Source organism: Maniola jurtina, chromosome 20 (assembly GCF_905333055.1).
Source record: "Maniola jurtina chromosome 20, ilManJurt1.1, whole genome shotgun sequence".
Lineage (NCBI taxonomy): Eukaryota > Metazoa > Arthropoda > Insecta > Lepidoptera > Nymphalidae > Maniola > Maniola jurtina.
Genome location: NC_060048.1, coordinates 3074590 through 3096241, shown reverse-complemented (window position 1 = coordinate 3096241; position 21652 = coordinate 3074590). Strand labels below are relative to the sequence as shown.

Here is a 21652-nt window from a genome sequence, read left to right as displayed (position 1 = left end):
TGAAAAATGTTTTAGCTTTTCTTACGTAAGTAGTTCTTTACGTAGGAGGAATTTTATTATTTACCGTAGGTACTTTATTACCTAATCTTGTAAACTTACAGTTGGCTTGTAGGTCTATGGGTAGAATTGTACGTACAGATTTTTTTTTTAAGATTTCAGTGTATGCGGTATATAAATTTGTTACAAGTTTAAATTAAAATTTTATAACACCCCCGACAAGGGAAGGTTACAGTAACTAGAAAAGAGCTGATAACTTTCAAAGAGCTAAACCGATTTCCTTGGATTATAGCTAAGAACACTCTCGATCAAGCCACCTTTCAAACAAAAAAAAACTAAATCAAAATCGGTTCATTAGTTTAGGAGCTACGATGTTACGAATACACAGATATACAGATACACACGCCAAACTTATAGCTCCCCTCTTTTTGGGTCGGAGGTTAAAAAATAGAAATATCGAAACAATTCATGTTCCTTCCATACCGTTTTCCAGTAAAAAAATGACCTACTTAAATTTCACATATCTTCAATGAAATTATAATCTGAATGAGCCTGATAAAACACTTAAAAAATTGGTTGTCTGTAAAGTCGCTTTACTGACGATAGTTGAACGTGACAACAAAGGCCGATTGTGCTTCTTTGTCGCTCGTTCCGCGCTCTCGTTTGCACTTCAAGCCTTATATGGAACGCCTCAGAGCGAGGTAACGCCGCATGAGTCATGTTTTTTCGTGCGTGCAGCAGGCTCTATCGAATTATAAGACGTTGTCACGTCAAAAATTGAATATTCTTCACATTGTACACGTTTCAAATTACCCAATGCGTAAGTACTTACCTAAGTTCTATAATATTGAAGAGGATTTGAAATTCAAGCAGCGAATACTTACTTTAATGTTTTTGGGTGAAAGGAAACACGTTTATTAAACAAGTGAGTGCTTGTTGGTATCATTGACCTCCACTTCTGTAAGATTTCAATATATTTTCGTTGCGTAGCGTTTTCCGGTGTAATATCGTCATTAACCGAATTCAAAAAAATTGGTTGTCTGTAAAGTCGGTTTACTGACGATAGTTGAACGTGACAACAAAGGCCGATTGTGCTTCTTTGTCGCTCGTTCCGCGCTCTCGCTTGCACTTCAAGCCTTACATGGAACGCCTCAGAGCGAGGTAACACCCCATGAGTCATGTTTTTTCGTGTGTGCAGCCGGCTCTATCGAATTATAAGACGTTGTCACGTCAAAAGGATTAGGTTCTCAATTCGTCGGAATCTTTTTTTTTATGTATGTTCCCCGATTACTCAAAGACGCCTGGACCGATTTGGATTTTTTTTTGTTTGAAAGGGTATACCTTGCAGTTGGTCCCCTTTTAAATTTGGTGAAGATCTGATGAATATCTTCGGAGAAGGAGAACAGAACTCCTCAATGGATGAGAGTAAATTGCTCGCGATCAGTGTAATAGCTTAGTAAACAGTAAGGTTTTATAACTGAACTGGGCATAGCGTATTTTAGTACAGTGAGGCCACTAAAAATTGTGAAATAAAAAAGTTAAAAAGTGACTTCAAAAACCACAAACACTAATAGTAGGGGAGCCCAAGAGGGGATTTCGGGATTTATTCGAGCGCGTCAGATTAATATATGTACAGGGGGATACCTTGTACCCGGCTAAGTACCTCCACCAAATATGAGCTAGATTTCTAGTTTCTTTTACTTTGCTCGCTCGACTTCATACATTACACGTGTAGAAACCAAAATTATTTTTTACTTTTTAGTGTTTGTGGTTTTTGAAGTCGGTTTTATTTTTCTTTTTTTGAGTTCCTTGGAGAGTTGGAACTCCAACTACAGATGAGTTACTACATAATACACCCCACGAGAGAGGCGGAAGTGTTCTACTAACCAGTTTAACTTCCACTATTGTTGGCTGCAATGTAAGCAAAACTAACTTATAATTTAAACCAATGTTGATTTTGAGTTTATCATGGTCGTATAACTAGGTACAACTTTGCTGTAAATAAACAAAAACAAAACATGATTGATCATACTAACTTTGAAAGATTTTGCTGTTTACTTTGCTTATAGTTTGGATTATGAAGTTTCTCCTAAATAAATCTTAGCGTAATAAATATTCATCCAAGACTTTAACTTTATATACTTTGCCCACGACTTCGTCCGTCATATATACCTACGTGAATATAACTTATATCGGATTATTAACGCTCGGGGATAATGTAGGTATAGCTATCAATCAGTGAAAACTGATTTTTGAAATTGGATAAAGTCCTAAGTACCTACCTATATTATTATGCTTTACAAATTTTTTTATTAAATTCCAAGATATCGTACATGCTACTTACCTATTTGTTTTAAATACGCCAAAATGTCAAGTTGTAGGTTCATAATGATTTTATCAATGATTCCAAGGGCATTTCACCCCAAGTTTTTATGTAGCGTAAATTAGAAACGTGCCTGAAGCGTGAGATAAACAATTATATTCCAACTGGAAATTATAAATAATTCATAATAAGTATATACTATCTACCCTTGTCAGAGCGTATATTGCTCCCAAGTCATACTCAATATCATCTTACGAAGCAACCGAACACAGTTCGATATGAAACCCTCGGGAACTTATCAAGTGAGCCTTTTTGCTCCTAAAATATAAAATCTGGTAGACGCGTAGGGTCATTGTCTCCCCATAACTTGCATGTCCTTTACCAAACATAGGTGAGTAGGTACGTACCTAATTTACAAGTGTAAATTAAAAATGTATAACACCCCCGACAAGTGAAGGTTACAGTAACTAGGGATTATAGCTAAGAACACTTTCGATCAAGCCACCTTTCAAACAAAAAAAACTAAATTAAAATCGGTTTGTTAGTTTAGGAGCTACAATGCTACAGACAGATACACAGATACACAACTTATAACACCCCTCTTTTTGGGTTACAAGTCTATTACGAGTTTAAAAACAATACAAGTCGGTATAATTTTTGGTTTAGGATAAGCTTAGTTGTAGTAAATAGGAACGAAAGAAGTCATTTTAATTTAACTCTATTACCAACTATGTTTTTTTTTTTACCTCATTCACTTTATCTATTGTTCTATCGTCCTGTCCACATTACCAAAGGTTAATTGGAATGGAATCTACCTAGAGGGTAAAGATAGATCTTTATCCTCTAGGTATTAAGTTCACTGTATCTTAATACCTTTAGTGCCGACGTTCAAGACTAAAACGCAAAAAATCATGGTGTTTGTACGTTTACGCTCGACATCGTTAGGTTAACGTAAACGCTATCTGAAATCTGCGCTGTCAAAACAACTGTCTACTGTCAGGACATCACATTTCGTTGTTGTTTTTTCTTTGTCTGCAACTAATGAGCGCGGTTTGTTTTGTTTTTCAATGATAAACGATTTACGAGGCGTTTGCAGTAATTGGTAGAAAGGCGTGAAATTTAATGTGTTTCATACAAATATATTATGATTTTTGAAGTGAAATTTCTTATTGGACGTGAGCTAGACAGAGCACAAGAGAGGGAATGTTTTCTCGCTCTATCCATTTTCATTTGCCCGATTGAGTGCACAAGATAGTGTGAGTAAGCTTCACTTCGCTTTGGTGTCCGAGGACATCTTACGTTTTTTTTGTACTTACCACAAATAGCTTGCAAAGATAGCTTGTACAAAGAAGCGTGCTTGCCTACGACACCTCTAAACCACTTCCAAAATCTAAAACCGATCGATTAACTCACCAGTCACATAATATGCAATATGCATAAAGAATAAAGATTTCCTCTTTATACCTGCACATGGAAATAAATACATTATGTAGATCAATATGATTCCTATTTATATCATATAACGTAAGTTTTCCAGGGATATTCGCAAAGGTTCAAGAGCTCTTTGATGTAAAATCTCGACAGGCTTTGGGATATGCGAAATGTTGTGGAGAGTAGGTATTGGCGTTTGAAAATACGGTTTGATACCGAAATCCGACCTTATATTGTATCCGTGACACAAAAGTATACCTATTCAATGTTCATGATTGATATAGCATTACCTAGAGGTTTAAGTAGGTACCTACTGAAAATATGAAAAAACTTTCAAACCTAGGCAGAGTGACCCAGAGCGAGGAAACTCTGGGTTTCGATCCTGAATCTATATCTGTCAAATATTAGGGGTGACCTGAAACCAAAGATACCTAGTCGTTTGATACCCTACCTAGCGTCAAATGTAGATAACATTTGACGCCTGCCAGTGTAGGTGACGCCTCGACGACGACGATTATTTTGACGATTCAAAAGCACTTGTAAAAGTTTAATTGAATAAAAATAATTTGAATTGAATTGACGATTTGTTACAAGAACTGTACCCAAGTTTGAATGAGCTCTACTATTCTCGAGCCATAAATCCACCTTTTATACAACTAACTGGTTTGGTTGTGAGAAAAGGAATACATAAAATGAGAACCCATAAAAACGTTTCCGTCGTATTTGCTTATTATTATATATACTTAGAATTGCAAATACTTGCCTACTGATACGCATCAGAAAACATCACGACCTTTTCCTTTTCACGCTTATGATAAAAGAGGATTTTTATCACGCGGTGTTGCTCCATGGGTTCTTTTTAGGGTTTCGTATCCAAAGAGTAAAAACGGAGCCCTATTAATGCCACTCTTCTTCTTTATATTTCGGTATTAGGTTTCGGGTCAATGTACTACACCAAATACCTACCAATATTTTAGGTCTGTAACTCATTTACACCTACAATCTGGAGACCTGCGACACGCGGACAGACAGACAGACAAGGAAATGATCCTATAAGGGTTCTTTTTTACTTTGGAGATACAGAACCCTGAAAATGTCTTTATTCGTATATCTTAAAGAAACATCAGGAAAGGCGATAATCGAAAAAAGTTTGCTCCTGTAAGTGCCTACCTAGTACCTACCCTTGTCAATCACCAGTTTTTCCAAGTATTGTTCTTAACAAGTAAACTGGTCAGTAAAATCAAAGTAAGCTGCTACCCATGTTACTTTTCCAGATTCTACAAGTACCAATTACCATTCGTACGAGATTTTTCTTATAGTTTGTGAAAACGAAATCTAATATTGAGTTCTCACTTGTATTGCATATTTAAGTTTTATAATTAAAAAACATTGAAACTATAAATTAAAAAAAAAATCATGACCATTTTCTCCATCAATGATCTCAATAATGATATAATTTTTTTGAATCACAATAATAAAGTTATCAAAGGACTAGTATTAGCTTAACCAAAGTCAATGTTAGCCTCAATGGCTCTCTAACGCTCCTCCCATCTTATCTATCATACCAGCTAAGGAAATGATGTTGACCCTGAAGTTATGAAAATTCCCTTATTGGCTTAAATTAATTCAAATTGTGAGGATAGTTTCGCGAAGAAGTTACTATTGTAGAGACATTATTTTTTCTGTGCAGGAACAGAAATCACTCGCGAATCGCGGTCTACGAGTAAATCATAGCTGTGATTCGCCCGCGAATGTTAACCTTAATATAAAACGTGAAAAAAGGACTTAGGCCCATTTCGCTCTGAAGTTAAATTACCAAAAATTTCGAAGCAATTGCCAGTTTTCGAGATATGTGTATACTCGTACTAGGGTCAGTGACGGATTAACCCTTAAACAAATTAAGCAATTGCCTAGGGCATCACGTCTGAGGGGGCACCAGAAGAAGCACAAAAAAAATCCATCCTTAGGGCATCACGTCTCACTCTCACGTCACCAAAAACCACACCAAAAAAAGTTTCTGGGACTAATTTGAAGATTCGCTCATTTTAAGTTGACATAGAGTCCAATCTAGAGTCATAACCCCACTCCCGCTTGCCCACTCGCTGCCCGCTTGTGCATTCAACAATTCGAACCTAACTACTCTACTTCTAAAGTACATTACATCTCATCATCTTATTTTACAAAAAACTAATGTTTTTAGGCGGTAAAGGTTTAAAGACCGATTCTAGTTGACATACGGATAGTAGTCCAGTAATTCTGTAATATGAGATGGAAAGTTTTCAGAATGTTATGCAAATTGGTGGTTTTATAGATTTCGATGTGCTCTTTCCGAATTTTTATTTTGCCACCTCGTACCTTTGCCGCTCGCGCCGCCATCTTGGAAAAATGGCGCCCAAAAACAGTTTTTTCATGATAACTTCTTTCCCACTCATTTTATGATAAAAATGGCTATGTAACAATTAAACTAGAGACAATTTCCTACAATTTGTGTAGTCACCTTTTTTTGTAGACTCAATAGTTTCAGCGTACGAGTGCCACAAAGCCCACTCCAACACTCGTTTTGGCTAAATAACTCATTTCCACCCCACCATGTGGTAGAGTGAGTGGCGTGATTTTTTTTTATGGTATGTCCAGGAACCGGTAGTCACCTTCAATTTAAGCCATCAGTTCGACCAGAGAATACTAACACTCTTCAGAATTCTGCTCGAGATAAGAGTAAATATACTGCATCGCAGTTTCGATCTCACGTACATATGAGCCTTTTTTTTGGGTTTTAAACCCAAAAGATGCCCATGGGACCTTATTACTAAGCCTCCGCTGTCATCCGTTTGCTTGTCCGTCTGTCCGTCTGTCTGTCAGCGTGCTGTATCTCATGAACCGTAATAGGTAAAAAGTTGAAATTTTCACATAATGTGTATTTTTATTGCCGTTATAATAACAAATAATAAAAATTTCAAAATGGCCGCCATGAAAAAAAAATAAAAAAGAGCATTATTTCTTGTATTATGGTACGGAACCCTTCCTATGTGAATTGGACTCGCACTTGACCGATTTTTCGGTGTCTCGAGCATGTTTATAATGTGGTCGCAGTCAATACACAATATCGCAATTCATGCATGAAAAATTTTACCTCGCACTACAAACTAAAAAAATAAAAAAATGGGTCAAGTGCAAGCCCAACTCGCACACGAAGGGTTCCGTACCATCAAACAAGAAATAACATTACTTTTTTGTTTTTTTTTCATGTCAGCCATTTTGAAATTTTTATTATTTGTTGTTATAACGGCAATAGAAATACACATTTTGTGAAAAATTCAACTCTCTATCTATTACGGTTCACGAGATACAGCCCGCTGACAGGCAAACGGACGGACGGCCGGACAAACGGATGACAGCGGAGACTTAGTAATAAGGTCCCATTGGCATCCTTTGGGTTCGAAACCCAAAAAAAAGGTCCATATTCACATGAGATCGAAACTGCAATGCAGTATATTTACTCTTATCTCGAGCAGAATTCTGAAGAGTGTTAGTATTCTCTGAATGAAGTGATGGCTTAAATTGAAGGTGACTACCGTCTCCTGGAGATACCATAAAAAAAATCACGCCACTCACTCTACCACATGGTGGTGTGGAAATGAGTTATTTAGCCAAAACGTGTGTTGGAGTGGGCTTTGTGGCGCTCGTACGCTGAAACTATTGAGTCTACAAAAAAAGGTGACTACACAAATTGTAGGAAATTGTCTCTAGTTTAATTGTTACATAGCCATCTTTATCGTAAAATGAGTGGGAAAGAAGTTATCGTGAAAAAACTGTTTTTGGGCGCCATTTTTCCAAGATGGCGGCGCGAGCGGCAAAGGTACGAGGTGGCAAAATAAAAATTCGGAAAGAGCACATCGAAATCTATAAAATCACCAATTTGCATAACATTCTGAAAACTTTCCAGATAAGCCCCTTTTTGACGACCAAATTACTGGGCTATAGGGGGGCCCACAGGCATGGATTGCTTAGGGCACCAAGTAGTCTTAATCCGTCACTGACTAGGGTTACTGATTCCCGTTGCGGACAGCGTTCCCGAATCGCAATGAGTAATGACCCGTCTCCAATTTGGTTCTGCAAGATTGAGCACGATAAGTTTTGATAGATTAGATATCGATAAATGGCGACAGGGAATAAATATTGTCGATAGCGGCGACCTTTGTGAAGGATACGAGAAAGATTGAAATATTTATATATTTCTAAATAAAACTTTCCATAGAAGATACTGGGAGTTGGATTTTGGAATGATGGGTCACCACCGACATGGGATGTGAATCTCAAAGGAAACCACTTGAAAGCTTTTTAGCTTTAAATGTAGCCCGAACGACATAATATTTATTATATTTCTCGTGAGTTTGTTACGTACTTTCGATAACAAGTGTAAATTAAAAATTTATAGCACCCCCGACAAGTGAAGGTTACAGTAACTAGAAAAGAGCCGATTTTCTTGGATTATAGCTAAGAACGCTCTCGATCAAGCCACCTTTCAAACAAAATAATTGAATTATAATCGGTTCATTAGTTTAGAAGCTACGATGCCACAGGCAGATACACAGATACCACGTCAAACTTATAACACCCCTATTTTGGGTCGGGGGTTAAAAACAGCGCGAGAAAGCGCTATCGCACTGATTATGCTAGGACTACTCTACAATGTGCCTACCTACAATGTATGGCTTGTATAGCAGATGAAAATTGCGTCTCATTTAGGTATGTATAGAAATATCAATTCAAATTTTTTTCTAGATTACTTTGCATATAAGTTTTACTCAGAAATGGCATAAATAATTTCATTCGTTGATACAAAAAAATCATATTTCTAAAAGGCTTCATCCATTTAGTAATGGAATTATAGAAGCACCTGCACATTGTATTATTTAAGAGGGGTCTCTCCGTCACTCGCTTCATACAAACGTAGTTCCAATTTCATTTGAATATTAAGCAACCAAAGTCGATGAAATTTTGCAAACATATTCTAGAAACTAATATCTATGTCCTGTAACCTGTTAACAGTTCGCAAAAAATAACAAACTTACAAAAAAGGGTCTAAAAAGTTAAGCTCTTCAGACAAACGTCCCTGTAGGCTAGTTCCAACATTTAATAATAATAATAATAATAATAATAATTTTTATTTCAGGCAATATAAGTCACAAGACAACCCATAACAAACAATAAAGAAAAAGAAAAAACACAAAATAATTTACAGCATAATGTAGATATACATAGTATAAACTAATCTAAATAAAGCTGTTGTTGTCGCACCGATGCAGATTTGACCAATTTTTAAAAAAAGGATTACTCAGATCTTCGTTAACAGCACACAAGATGGAGTTAGTACTGTGTCTTAGTCTTTCCCAGAAGGAAGCCGTCCTCGCTCTGAGTATGGCGAAGAAGTCAGGGACCCCCGCCGCAGCAAACATGGCTTTAGCACTGCAGAAACGCGGATGCTTCATTAGGATGCGGAAGGCGTTGTTATATTGTATCCTAAGCGCATTATAGCTGCGCTTGGTAAACTTTGTCCACAGCTGACATGTGTAAAAACATTGACAAAAAGCTTTAAATAACGTCACCTTCACGTCATCGGAGCAACGCGCGAATCTGCGCGCTATCATGTTAGCCCGCACCGAGAGAGCCCTGCGCTCCCTCTCCATATCTTTATCATCCTTTATGTCATCTGTTAGAATATGACCCAGGTATTTAAAGCTCTTAACAACCCGAACTGACGACCCATTCAAAAATACCGGCGGAACGGTCTCCGGACCCTTACCCGCTTTGAAAATGAGCATTTCGGTTTTCGCTACATTGTATTTGAGGCCATGTTCTTTAGCGAACTGGTCACAAATACTGAGCAGTTTTCTAAGCCCGTTTATTGAGGGGCTGAGAAGCACCATGTCGTCAGCGTAGCTCAAATTGTTAACGCAGACGTTACCAATATGGCAACCGACTTTGGTACTTCTCAGTCTCCCAATAAGGTCATTGATGTAGAGGTTAAATAGATCCGGAGACGTCAGCCCTCCTTGACGTACGCCACACTCTAGCCTATATTCACTAGAGAGTGCGTCGCCCCATTTTACGTAGTTCGTTTGGTTTTCGTACCAAAATCTCCACAAGTTCATTAATTTTTTCGGTACATGACCATCTAGTTTACGCCATAATATTTTGTAGTTAACGAGGTCAAATGCCCGGCTTAGGTCTAGAAAGCATGCATATACTGAAGTATCCCTATTAACATAATAGTTCACAGTATATTTGAGACTTAAAATGGCTGCATCTGTAGAGAGTCCAGCACGAAAACCAAACTGAGCATCGTCAATATTAAAATTCCCAGTCAGTTCGGGTTGTAAGAGCCTTTCCAGTATTTTTCCGACAATAGTGCCTAACGATATGGGTCTATAGTTGGTAAGATTAGACAGATCGCCGGTTCTATTTTTTACGATGGGGGCTACTATCGTTTTCATGAGGCCCTTTGGTAAGTAGCTGTGCTTTAAGCACAACCTAAATATAATGGACAGGACCCGATAAACTTCATCACTGGCATAGAGTATGTGCTCAATGCTGAGGCCATCGTGTCCCGGAGATTTCCCACGTTTTATACATCTTACAGTTTTCATAATGTTATCAGGAGTAAAAATATTATTTAGATCGCCAGACGACTTTTGCTGTAAGGTTGTATCGGAGGCAATGGCCTCAGCATTTTTTTCAGCAAGAAGAAAATACCTTAAAGATTTTGAGATTATGTTGTACTTTTACCTTTGAGCTTTGTCAATGTCACTGGGTAGGTAACTTCGTTACTATCGAAAGTTGTACCTATTTTATGAGTTACTAGCGACCCGCCCCGGATTCGCACGGGTGGACACTACCACGAAAAATCCTATCTATTTTCCGGGATAAAATATAGCCTATACGGATTCGGAAGAATCCCTCTAAGTAATGGTAAAAGAAATTTTGAAATCGGTCCAGTAGTTTTTGAGCCTATTCAATACAAACATACAAAAATACAAAGGTTTCCTCTTTATAATATTAGTATAGAGAGAATAGAATAGCATTGAATAGAAATAATTTTTATTCAATTAAACTTTACAAATACTTTTGAATCGTCAAATGCATCTACCAGTGGTTCCCTGCCTGTAGAAGAACAAGCAAGAAACTCGACGGTTGCTTTTTTCAACGATTTGATATGTAATTATATGGCGTGTATAAATAAGTAATTGCAGTCCCGCGCATTGCTGGAGCGGGCTGCAGGTCAAATATGCTCTTTTATCATTTAGGTACAATGATTAATAAAGAGACAAGGCCCATACTAGAACTTGGGTATTTTACAGACTGCTAGACGCCGGCCTGCGACTTCGTCCGCGTGGATTTAGATTTTTTAAGAATCCCAAGGGAACTAACAGACAGACAGTCATACTTTCCCATTTATAATTTTATTAAGTACTAGAGGATGCCCGTGGCTTCGCCCACGTGGATTTCGTTTTTTTTTTAAATCCTGTTGGAACTCTTTGATTTTCTGGGATAAAAGTAGCCTATGTCCTTCCCCGGGATGTATCCCAAGTCTGTACCAAATTTCATTAAAATCGGTTCAGTAAAATCGGTTGGGTCGTGAAAACGTAGCAGACAGACAGATTCACTTTCGCATTTATAATATTAGTATGGACGGAAGTATTGGTTATAAATTATTGAGTTTATATAATTGGGTAGTACCTATAGTCGCCAAGTCAAATGCGACGCCGCCTATAATAATTTCCATCTTCAAATTCCAATATCCACGTAAAGGAAAACGTGAGTAAAATATTATGATTGGCGACAAGTTGGTATACTCGTGTCTCACGATGTCACCATTATATGCCGCGTGGTACACGTGTCGATCTCAATTGGTTACCTTTTTTTAGTTTACAACACAGACACCTACCTCATACTTGTGACTTTATCGACGTACTTCTGCCTTTGCTCCTTTTATTAATAGAATTCTTTTTGTTATTTCTAGTACCTAAAGTATTTAAGTATTCTCTTACAGAAGTCATACCTACCTTCTACCACTTTATTACATACTATTTACTTAAACATAAGTTTTCATAACGTTTTGATGATGTTTAATTTGTAAATTACTAATCCGACCGGATTCAGCCTACCTACTATCTTTTCACCCAGGAACAAAGGGGTTTTTTTTCTCTTAAAAACATTTAAAAGAATTTTGGCAAATTTCTAAGAACGCCCATGTACCAGAAACTGTATAATGCCATTAGCACTCCCCTTATGTAAATAGGCTTAAAATGTCTCTGAATCTAAAATTTTCTGCAGATCCATAATTTCGAAGTCTTATTCAAGAGGTTTGATAATAATATTATCTTTATAAAACGTCAGTGTATTAATTAATATATTCACAAAGTTTTTTTTTTTTTTTTTTTTTTATTCTAATATTTTTAAGGGGCTTTTATAGGTGTCCTATATGCCAGCCCCATCGGTACAATCTAAATTAAAATTAAACTAGGTTTATATCTAAAACTACAACAATTTGAGAGAATCACTAACAAATTCATACACTTTCATTCACAAAGTTAATTTTATCAATACTTTTTTTAAAGACAAAGTTTTGCTAATTAAGACTTTGTTATCTTAGAACAGTAATTAGGCTCTTTTACTCGTATTACGCTGTGTTTTGATTATTTTACTTTTAATACCTATCTTACATTATTATGAAAAAATATTTTCCCCTCTTCATTATTCTATTTGTAATCTGATGGAATAATAAATAGAAACTTCGACTATAAGACTCTGAAAGATGTGATGGTGACGGAAAGTTTCCTATACGTTTCTACTAAGAAACTTGAAAGTTGAAACTACCTACTTGCAATGTAAATATTGTAACTTGTACTTAACTTCGGGATATTATCTTATACCCTATTTAACTCAGGGATAATGTAACTATGTCAGGTATTTACTATAGCATTTTAGAGAAAAGATTCACAAAAAGAGCTTTCGCTTATGTAGCCTTTTAGTCGACTCTCTAATGAAGCTGACGATAAAGCGTGCTCTGTAATTTTCTTTGTGAATTTGCGGTATCTACCTACAATTTTTTACTTCCTCTGCAAAAGGATTTTTTCGACCATGAGTTAGGCAAACATCCCATGGCCCAAGATCTACAGATCTGAAATCAAAGTTCACTGAAATCCAAGTTATGGCTTGAATTTCTACACACAAAATAATATAATCAGACCGCAACGTACAATAATATAAACAATAACAATGTATGTAACGTCAAGAGTTCAGAGTTCTGCGTTTACCATTCATGTATTGTAAGTGACAATAACAATTATGAACGCGGAACGCAGAACTCAGAACTCTGAACTCTTGTTGATAGTTAGTGAATACCGCGCAAGGTGTATAATAATAAGAGGTTCGAATGTGCTACGAAGATGCTACGCACGTGCTACGTAAACTACTTATTTATCTATACTTTATTTTGTCAAAAGGATAAAATTATTTGAAAAAATCTGGCTTCTTCAACAGAACAGTTATTTAAAAAAAGGTTATTTTGTAATGGAACCTAAAATAAATATCTTTATAAAGTCCCTTTTACAGTCACTGGACATAATATAAATGGACAAAAGTGGTTACAATTATTATTATGTTATTTCTCTTCACTCCAATTAAACCTTGAGCATTTTTTTAAAGTTCATACGAAAATTATAGACACAACGGACCTGGTTTTGAATTGACTACTCTAATTTCAGTCCACCCCCTTTTTGCTATTGAGTTGAGGTTTGTGTCTTATTAGACTCATGAGACTAATGAGGTCCCAAATAAAACCCCTCGAGTCATATGTACGTACTTGTTCTCAAAGTAAATAGCCTCTTATTTGTCCCTTTGTATTTGGTTTCCATTTTCAGTTCAAGTTAATATTCAAGACGCTTCAAGCGATACTAATAAGGGCATCACTAAGTTGCTAATTCTTGTACCGCTATATAAAATCTATATATAAAATTAATTTGGAAAATGGTCCTGCTTCACTGTTTTTTCAGATGCTAGGCATGTTATTTCTTTACGATTAATTTAGATTCTTTTTTTCTCTAAAATTGACACCGGCGGTGGTCAATTAGATCTTGCTCTATTTCAACAAGTGTAAATTAAAAATTTATAACACCCTCGACAAGTGAAGGTTACATTAACTAGAAAAGAGCTGATAACTTTCAAACGGCTGAACCGATTTTCTTGGATTATAGCTAAGAACACTCTCGATCAAAGCCACCGATCAAACAAAAATAAAAACTAAATTAAAAGCGGTTCATTAGTTTAGGAACTACGATGTCACAGACTGATACACACGTCAAAATTGTAACACCCCTCTTTTTGAGTGGGGGGTTAAAAATTAAAGTTCGACCTCACTGACCGATGGAGAATACCTTTTGCGTGCGTTGCGTACTTATTAATATTTATAAATACGATGCCAACATCATCATCACGGTCAACCCCCTGCCGGCTTATTACTGAGCACGGGTCGCCTGTCAGAATGAAATTAGGACATTGTCTGCCACGCTTGCCTAGTGCGGATTAGTAGAATTATACCCATACCCAAAAATAATAACTATCCGTTGCTATGTCGTGATTGAAGGACAAATTAAACCAACATGTAAATACCTTTTCGCATTTATAATATGGAAAGTAATTAGTGATAAGCAAAAATCGTATCTAAACGCAGTATTAACAAGGTATCATGTAATTATAATAAATACTAGCTGATACCCGCGACTTCGTTCGCGTGGATGTAGGTTTTTTAAAATTCCCGTGGGAACTCTTTGATTTTCCGGGATAAAAAGTAGCCTATGTGCTAATCCAGGGTATAATCTATCTCCATTCTAAATTTCAGCCCAATCCGTCCAGTAGTTTTTGTGTGAAGGAGTAACAAACATACATACACACACACACACACACACACACACACACACACACACACACACACACACACACACACACACACACACACACACACATACAAACTTTCTCCTTTATAATATTAGTGTGATAAAAGTTTCATTCGCCTGTATTCATTTAGCACTCCATAACATCAATAACTCAAGCTGATACGTAAAGTGGGTAATTTTACATCGCACTGGCTGTTTTGATAATAAATCATTCTAATACTAGTTATATGCTGCTTTTAACGAACATCATATTAATAATCTTAATTGGTAGAAGCAAAGGTTTTAGGATTTGAATTAACAGGGCTCTCTCCGTCACTTGCTTCATACAATCGTAGTTCAAATTTCATTTTAATATTAAGCAACCAAAGTCAATGAAATTTTGCAGACATATTCTAGAAACTAATATCTGTGTCTGTGGTGTTTTAGATTTTTCTAAAAATATGTAGTTTTAAAATTACAGGGGCTCAAATATTTGTATGTAAATTTTTAAGATCGCGTAACTTTGAAACCGAATATTTTAACAGAAATCTGGAAGACCACAGACATACATATTAGTTTCTAGAATATGTCTGCAAAATTTCACGGACTTTGGTTGCTTAATATTCAAATGAAATTGGAACTACGTTTGTATGAAGCGAGTGACGGAGAGACCCCTCTTATGGCCGACTATTTATGAAACGTAGCCACTTTTTAGGGTTCTGTAGTAAATCAAGGAACCTTTACAGTTTCATCCAGTCAGTCTTTCCACCTGTCTGTCTGTATGTTATAGTTATTCTAAGATATGAGCTGTAAAGCTGCAATTTAAAACTTGTTGAAAGCTTTTACCGCTATACAAAGGTTTAAAACTAAAAAAAACATTTTTGGACATGAAAAGTAAGAGTTGAAAAATTTATTTGGTTTACCTCCTCGAGTTATATACTTTAAAATCTGTAAAGTTTTTTTAAGTTTCTTAGGGCCAATTTTTCAATCGTCAAATAACTTTGATCTTAGGAATAAATTAGTTTTTGTATAGAAAATCTGTCAATATGCTTTTATTCCTCAAATAAAAGATATTTGACGGATAAAAATCAGCCTTTAGAAAGTTATTTAAAAAACTACGGCTTAAGAAATAATGACTGCCAAAGTCCACGCAGGCCTACCTAATTTGTTTTTGAATGATGATAAAAATAAACAAATTTATCATAAATAACTTTTATTTATACGATTGCTTATTTGTTTAACCGTAGAAGTTATTCACCTTACATTAAAGTAGCAACTAGCAATAGATACCTACTTAATACTTAATTAGTAACAATAGATACCAAACACTTAAGTTAAAAATCAAATCATAAAACTTTCATTCTCGCTTAGACTCAAGAGACTTGTTTTTCGCAAAGCCTGACTAAAAATACTTACGAAAGAGTAACTCTGATGTGCTATCTACTACTACTAGGTACTTCTATGTATTTATTGCCTTTTAATTGCTTCCAAAATAGGAATAAAACATTTTTTCGATATTAATTTGAACTACGATTAACAACACCACAAAATATAACTTTACTACTTTTTGTTTCAGACAATTTCATCAACCTGAGAAAATGAATACTCAAAGCAGATGCCAAACATCCTTTAGAATCATGACAAATATATTACATTAAATTGTAACAAATAACATAGGTCTATTAAATATGGATATAGACGAGAAAGTATCCGGGCCCGGTGGGGCCTCCCAGAAGAACTGGACCCATTTGAACGCCACAGATGAAATGCCAATAGATATGCAGTTCAACCATGGTCACATGGTGTCCATAACGGTGTTCAGTGTATTGATGGTGATATCAGCAACGGGGAATTTGACAGTGCTGTCGCAACTGGTGAAGAGAAGGAAAATGGGAAGGGCGAGTAGGCTGGATGTACTACTCATGCATTTGGCTGTAGCTGATCTTATGGTAAGTTTTTATAATGTTTTTAAGACACGCTCTCTTTGCCTTTTGTTTTTAGGGTACCGTACCTCAAAAGGAAAACGGAACCCTTATAGGATCACTTTGTTGTCTGTCTGTCCGTCTGTCGCGTCTGTCAAGAAAACCTATGGAGTACTTCCCGTTGACCTAGAATCATGTTTGTCAGGTAGGTAGGTCTTATAGCATAAATAAAAGAAAAAATCCGAAAATCGTAAATTTGTGGGTCTATCACAAGAAAAAAAATTAAAAGTGTTCATGAACGAATATTTAGCATTTTCAATTTTTAAAATAAGATAAATATACCAAGTGGGATATCATATGAAAGGGCTTTACCTGTACATTCTAAAACAGATTTTTATTTATTTTTAAGCATAATAGTTTTGATTTATCATGTAAAATGTCGAAAAATATGATTATAATACGGAACCCTAGGTGCGCGTACTTCGCGCTACTTTCTCTATGTATTTTGTTTTTTTTTTTCAATTATATTTTCAAGATTTCAATACTCTATCTGTAATCGTCGATAAGTTACTCGGCAACGTTAAAAAGACCTTACATTTTTTTCAAATAACAGCGCTGTTAAGTAATCTATCGCCAAATTGTACATTTACATAAAGATTAATTATTAATTTCGGCCATCAATCTACCGTTTTAACCATTCATTATTCTGAAAACCAATTAATTAAATCTGCTTACTATATTCTTATACTTAATCGATCTAATCTTATTATTCTATGTAATTGATCATATTTTGATTGATGTACCTACTTAAAATAATGTGCTCTTGGTAGGTATAGTTAATCGCCATTTGATCTTTGCTTCCAATTAACTTTAATATAAAACAAGCAAAAACATTTTAAAACCTTCCATTTTAGGTCAACGATATCTACTGATAATACCAACGTTTGTCATAGAGTCGTAACACCCCGTTACTAGCCGATTAAATGGATGTGATTTATTTATTGAATTATTCAGAGTATGCCTATCTGATGATGAAGAATTAGAAAACTATCTGGCATCTATTTTTTATATATTTTGTACTACATTGAGACGATGAGTAGGTACCTATAATAATTTACAAACAAAATTTAATAACTGCGATGTTATAGCAAAAGTACAAATCAGACCTTAGCCTGTATATCCATTTAATTCTCTTAAACCCCTTTTAAGTATACATACGATTTTAGGAACTTGCAAGTGTTAGGTCCTGTCATGACAAAATTAAGATTTAGATCCATTCTGTTTGATTAAACTGCAACAGTGCGCGTGTCCAGGTGACATTCCTGATGATGCCGCTGGAGATAGCGTGGGCGGGCACCGTGCAGTGGCTGGCGGGCGACCTCATGTGCCGCCTGATGATGTTCACGCGCACCTTCGGCCTCTACCTGTCCAGCTTCGTGCTCATATGCATAGCGATCGACAGGTGAGCAACCACACGTGTCTTATACTGTGTGTAGAAGCAGATGATACTTCTGATGTTGCTGGAGATAGCGTGGGCGGTCACCGTGGCGTGGCTGGCGGGTGAACTCATGTGCCGCCTGATGATGTTCACGCGCACCTTCGGCCTCTACAAGTTCAAGCTCTTCCGTGGAAGGGGAAGTCCTTACAAGAGACCTATGCCCAGCAATGGATGTCTCTTGGATGATGACGACGGACGACGATATAAGCCACACCACCCTCCAAAAAATATTTGGTGTAACATTTGACTTGAAAAAATGGTTCTCTCTTTCAGATATTATGCCATTCTTAAGCCACTGAACGTCACCTGGGAGGCTAGGGTGCGTCGAGCCCTCACGATAGCCTGGATCTGCGCTGGTCTCGCCAGTCTGCCTCAGAGCTTCATATTCCACTTGGAAGAGCACCCTGACGTCAAAGGGTAAGCATTTGCATCTCTCTCTGTATAATAATATAATTACATCGATGAATATAGTAAAGTACGTAGAATAAGAAACGGTTTCCATTATAGAAGAAGAAACTTTTATTTGACTAAAATTCATAGGCCTAAAGTTGAACAGTCTACAAGCTGAATCACATAGTACTAAACTATTTTAAAATATTCTAATTTATGGTCATCTTATGGAATTATTGATAGGAAATGGTTGCTTAAGGGTATGTGCAACTCTAACGCAGATATGGGCGCGTTGCCAAGTCTAATAAATCGCCAATATCTTAAGTGATACTCAAATAGAATCACTATCCTTATTTCAATACGATTTGAACATGACTCAGCAATGAAACAGCTGCTCGATTACGGTAGAATGACAGCTACAATGTCACAATCGCAATCACATCTACTTAATTGGTTGTCAATCGCTCACTATTGGCTATACTATAATGCATTGCCGCAACAAGAATACCATTAATTTGGCCAATTGCAATAATTGCGATTGTAACAATGATTCATACAGGTTTTACGGAATCGACCTACAGTTTTCTATACCGTGATAAGCGAAAGCTACGTTTAACCTGAAAGTTCATAGGTTTGAAACACAAGTGGAAACCCCCTCCCGACAAAACGTACCTACCGCTATAAGCTTAGATTTAACTGTCAGATAGCTACGATGCCGCGTAGAAATCGATTAGGGGAAGGTAGGTATGTGTTTAATTAAATTGCCACACTCGCTAACTCGATGTTCAACTAAGTTTTCAACCCTTAATGATAGCCACCGAACTCATTATCATTTCTGCTATGTTGCTGCTTCACTGAATAAAATATTTTTTGTTAAAATTCTTAAATGGATTGAAAATAAAGGTCATAAGTTATTAGATCCATCTAACACTCGACCGAGTAAGGTGACAGTAGTAAGCGAGGCTATCCGCTGACGCTACGGAGTTGAGCGTATGCTCATAGAACTATGCGGATTGACAGAGATTACCACGCTGGCCCAGTGCGATTGGTAGACTTCACATACCTTTCTGAACATTATGGAGAATACAGGCATCAGGTTTCCTCACGATGTTTTCCCAGTTTGATGTGTGCCCAGAATCGAAAACCCGACATCGCAAAAAGAAGGCGAATGTCTTAATTCCTAACTACTATCATGGCTGATTGATGATGACCATTACATCCGTATTTTCCCGTTAAACCTAATAGTATAATATGATGTATATCATGTCTTCAGGTACTTCCAATGTGTGTCATACGGTTCGCTGCCGACGCGCCGGCACGAGCTGGCCTATTTCCTGCTGAACATGACCCTGATGTACATTGCGCCGCTCATCTCCACGCTGTACTGCTCCTCTGCCGCGTTACTCGAGATCATTCGGCGAGCGAATACCACTAATGGTACGCATCATTATCCACTGCTGGATATAAGCTCCCTTGTCAGAACTTCCACACGCCACGGCCTTGCGCCATTTAAACCTCAAGTACTATGTAGGGTATGCACCTTAATAATGAGGAATTAGATTTAGTGGGTTCCGCTATTTTTCTGGGAATAGATGCTAAACTTCAATGGGGCTCTCATATAAATAACTTATCAAACAGACTTAGTTCTGTTGCATATTATGCGGTTAAAAAGATTCGCCAGTTATCAGACATAGAAACGGCGAGAATTGTATATTTCAGTTACTTTCACAGCATAATGTTATAAATTATGGTTATAAGGTTATTAAACGTTGCGAAAAAATACTGATTACGATTATGTGATACCGGGGCACAGAATTTATGACTAGAAATCAAGGAAGTTTCCTCAAGTTCTATCATAGTTGGTAAAAAGTAAAATCTCATACAGAGTACAGAAGCTTTGGACACGTATACGAAGAAAATATCAGACATATTAGAAAATTCCAGTTGCAAATTTTAATATTTGGTCGATCTTTCTGATGTAGTGGCGCGTCTTTGTTTTTAAATCGGTAGAGCCGTAACGTAAGACCGAATCGCCGGTATTTTTTTCGTATAACCTTACCACAGTACTGATAACTGGTAATGCTAAAAATAACGATACCAATACATCCTAACCCTAATATCTTGATAATTAATAACATCTTTATACCGGTGATAGTAATAATACACATACCGATAAAATTATACACCTATCTATACCAAATGATGTTAATATAAAATTCTTAATGGAACATAAGAAAATGTTTTGTCAGCAATGTGGCGACCGAGAACTTAAATTTGTTATGACATATAGGACAACTTGTGCCACCGGTTCGGAAAGCAGAATCTACAGAGAGAGTTGAAATTTGTTGTCATATATTTGAATAAGTTTTTTTTTTATTGCAAGACAGGCTGCGCTTCATGATAATCATACTCATTGCTCGTTGCAAAAAGCAATGATGAAATTGATGCTACCTAGGAGCGCGCTTGTCTATAATATGCCTATTCACTCTTGCCTGGAAGGTTATATGTTGCAGGAAATACGGATGCTGGAAGAGCATTCCATATCATAACTTATTTAATATCATTTAAAAATACATAAAGCTTGTTGCTTTTTCAGATAAGATGCGTCGAAGTGGAGTGGGCATCCTTGGCCGGGCGAGGGCTAGGACGCTCAAGATGACAGTCACCATTGTACTAGTTTTCTTCGCCTGCTGGACTCCTTACTACTTTTATTGTATCTGGTAAGTTATAGTAAATCACAAAATTTATCCACAGATAAGATATCGGCAAAGTGCCGCCGAATGCTGATCAAAATCAAAATGAAAATGTTATATAAGACAAGTAGTGTCTCTTATGGCTACGTATTCGGTTACTATCGGGTCTATCATCAATTCAGAATGCAGATTCTACAGAGAACTCCCAAGAAACTCCGCAGATTACTCTTTCCAAAAAAGTTATAACTTTTTACAGGCCCAGTGCGGATTATCAAACTTCACACACATTTGTAAACAATAAGGAGAACTACATTGTAACTCCGAAAAGTTGGAGGTGCGTGCCTACGTATCGTTCTGATGCAATTTTTATGAGTGCTATTTAAATTACCATCTGCATCATATTGTGTAAATCAACATTCAACCAAAATATCAGAATATTTTTCCATGAGCCATACCGATATTTT

The 21652-nt window shown here is 36.5% G+C and overlaps 2 protein-coding genes across 3 annotated transcripts in view; one reads left to right on the top strand and one right to left on the bottom strand.

The window, feature by feature from the left end:
• The window catches only part of LOC123875746 (gonadotropin-releasing hormone II receptor-like), a 49566-nt gene that overhangs the window by 25182 nt on the left and 2732 nt on the right, over positions 1-21652 (top strand). The window contains exons 1-7 of one of the 2 annotated variants that reach the window (XM_045921777.1): positions 3188-3198; positions 10902-10903; positions 16262-16634; positions 17921-18069; positions 18379-18522; positions 19769-19932; positions 21092-21215. In XM_045921777.1, coding sequence (XP_045777733.1) covers positions 16374-16634; positions 17921-18069; positions 18379-18522; positions 19769-19932; positions 21092-21215 — 842 coding nt within the window. In that variant the 5' untranslated portion in view covers positions 3188-3198; positions 10902-10903; positions 16262-16373. Of the gene's footprint in view, positions 1-3187; positions 3199-10901; positions 10904-16261; positions 16635-17920; positions 18070-18378; positions 18523-19768; positions 19933-21091; positions 21216-21652 lie in introns of those variants that run through there. The other variant, XM_045921776.1, reaches the window with a different exon arrangement.
• On the bottom strand, positions 3177-9678 carry LOC123875832. The gene is made up of 5 exons (XM_045921879.1): positions 9555-9678; positions 9358-9461; positions 9087-9312; positions 3734-3784; positions 3177-3214 (listed from the first exon to the last, which is right to left on the bottom strand). The coding sequence occupies exons 1-5, from the start codon at positions 9676-9678 to the stop codon at positions 3177-3179; spliced, it is 543 nt and encodes a 180-aa protein (XP_045777835.1).

What these genes read in the sequence shown, in the direction of transcription:
- LOC123875832 (XM_045921879.1), bottom strand. Translation starts at nt 9,678, where the DNA reads ATGGTGCTTCTCAGCCCCTCAATAAACGGGCTTAGAAAACTGCTCAGT. An exon ending in TGCTGTTAACGAAGATCTGA is followed by an intron (nt 3,785 to 9,086) that starts GTAATCCTTTTT and finishes TTCCATGTGCAG; the next exon opens with GTATAAAGAGGAAATCTTTA. An exon ending in TATTGCATATTATGTGACTG is followed by an intron (nt 3,215 to 3,733) that starts GTGAGTTAATCG and finishes TTTGCGTTTTAG; the next exon opens with TCTTGAACGTCGGCACTAAA.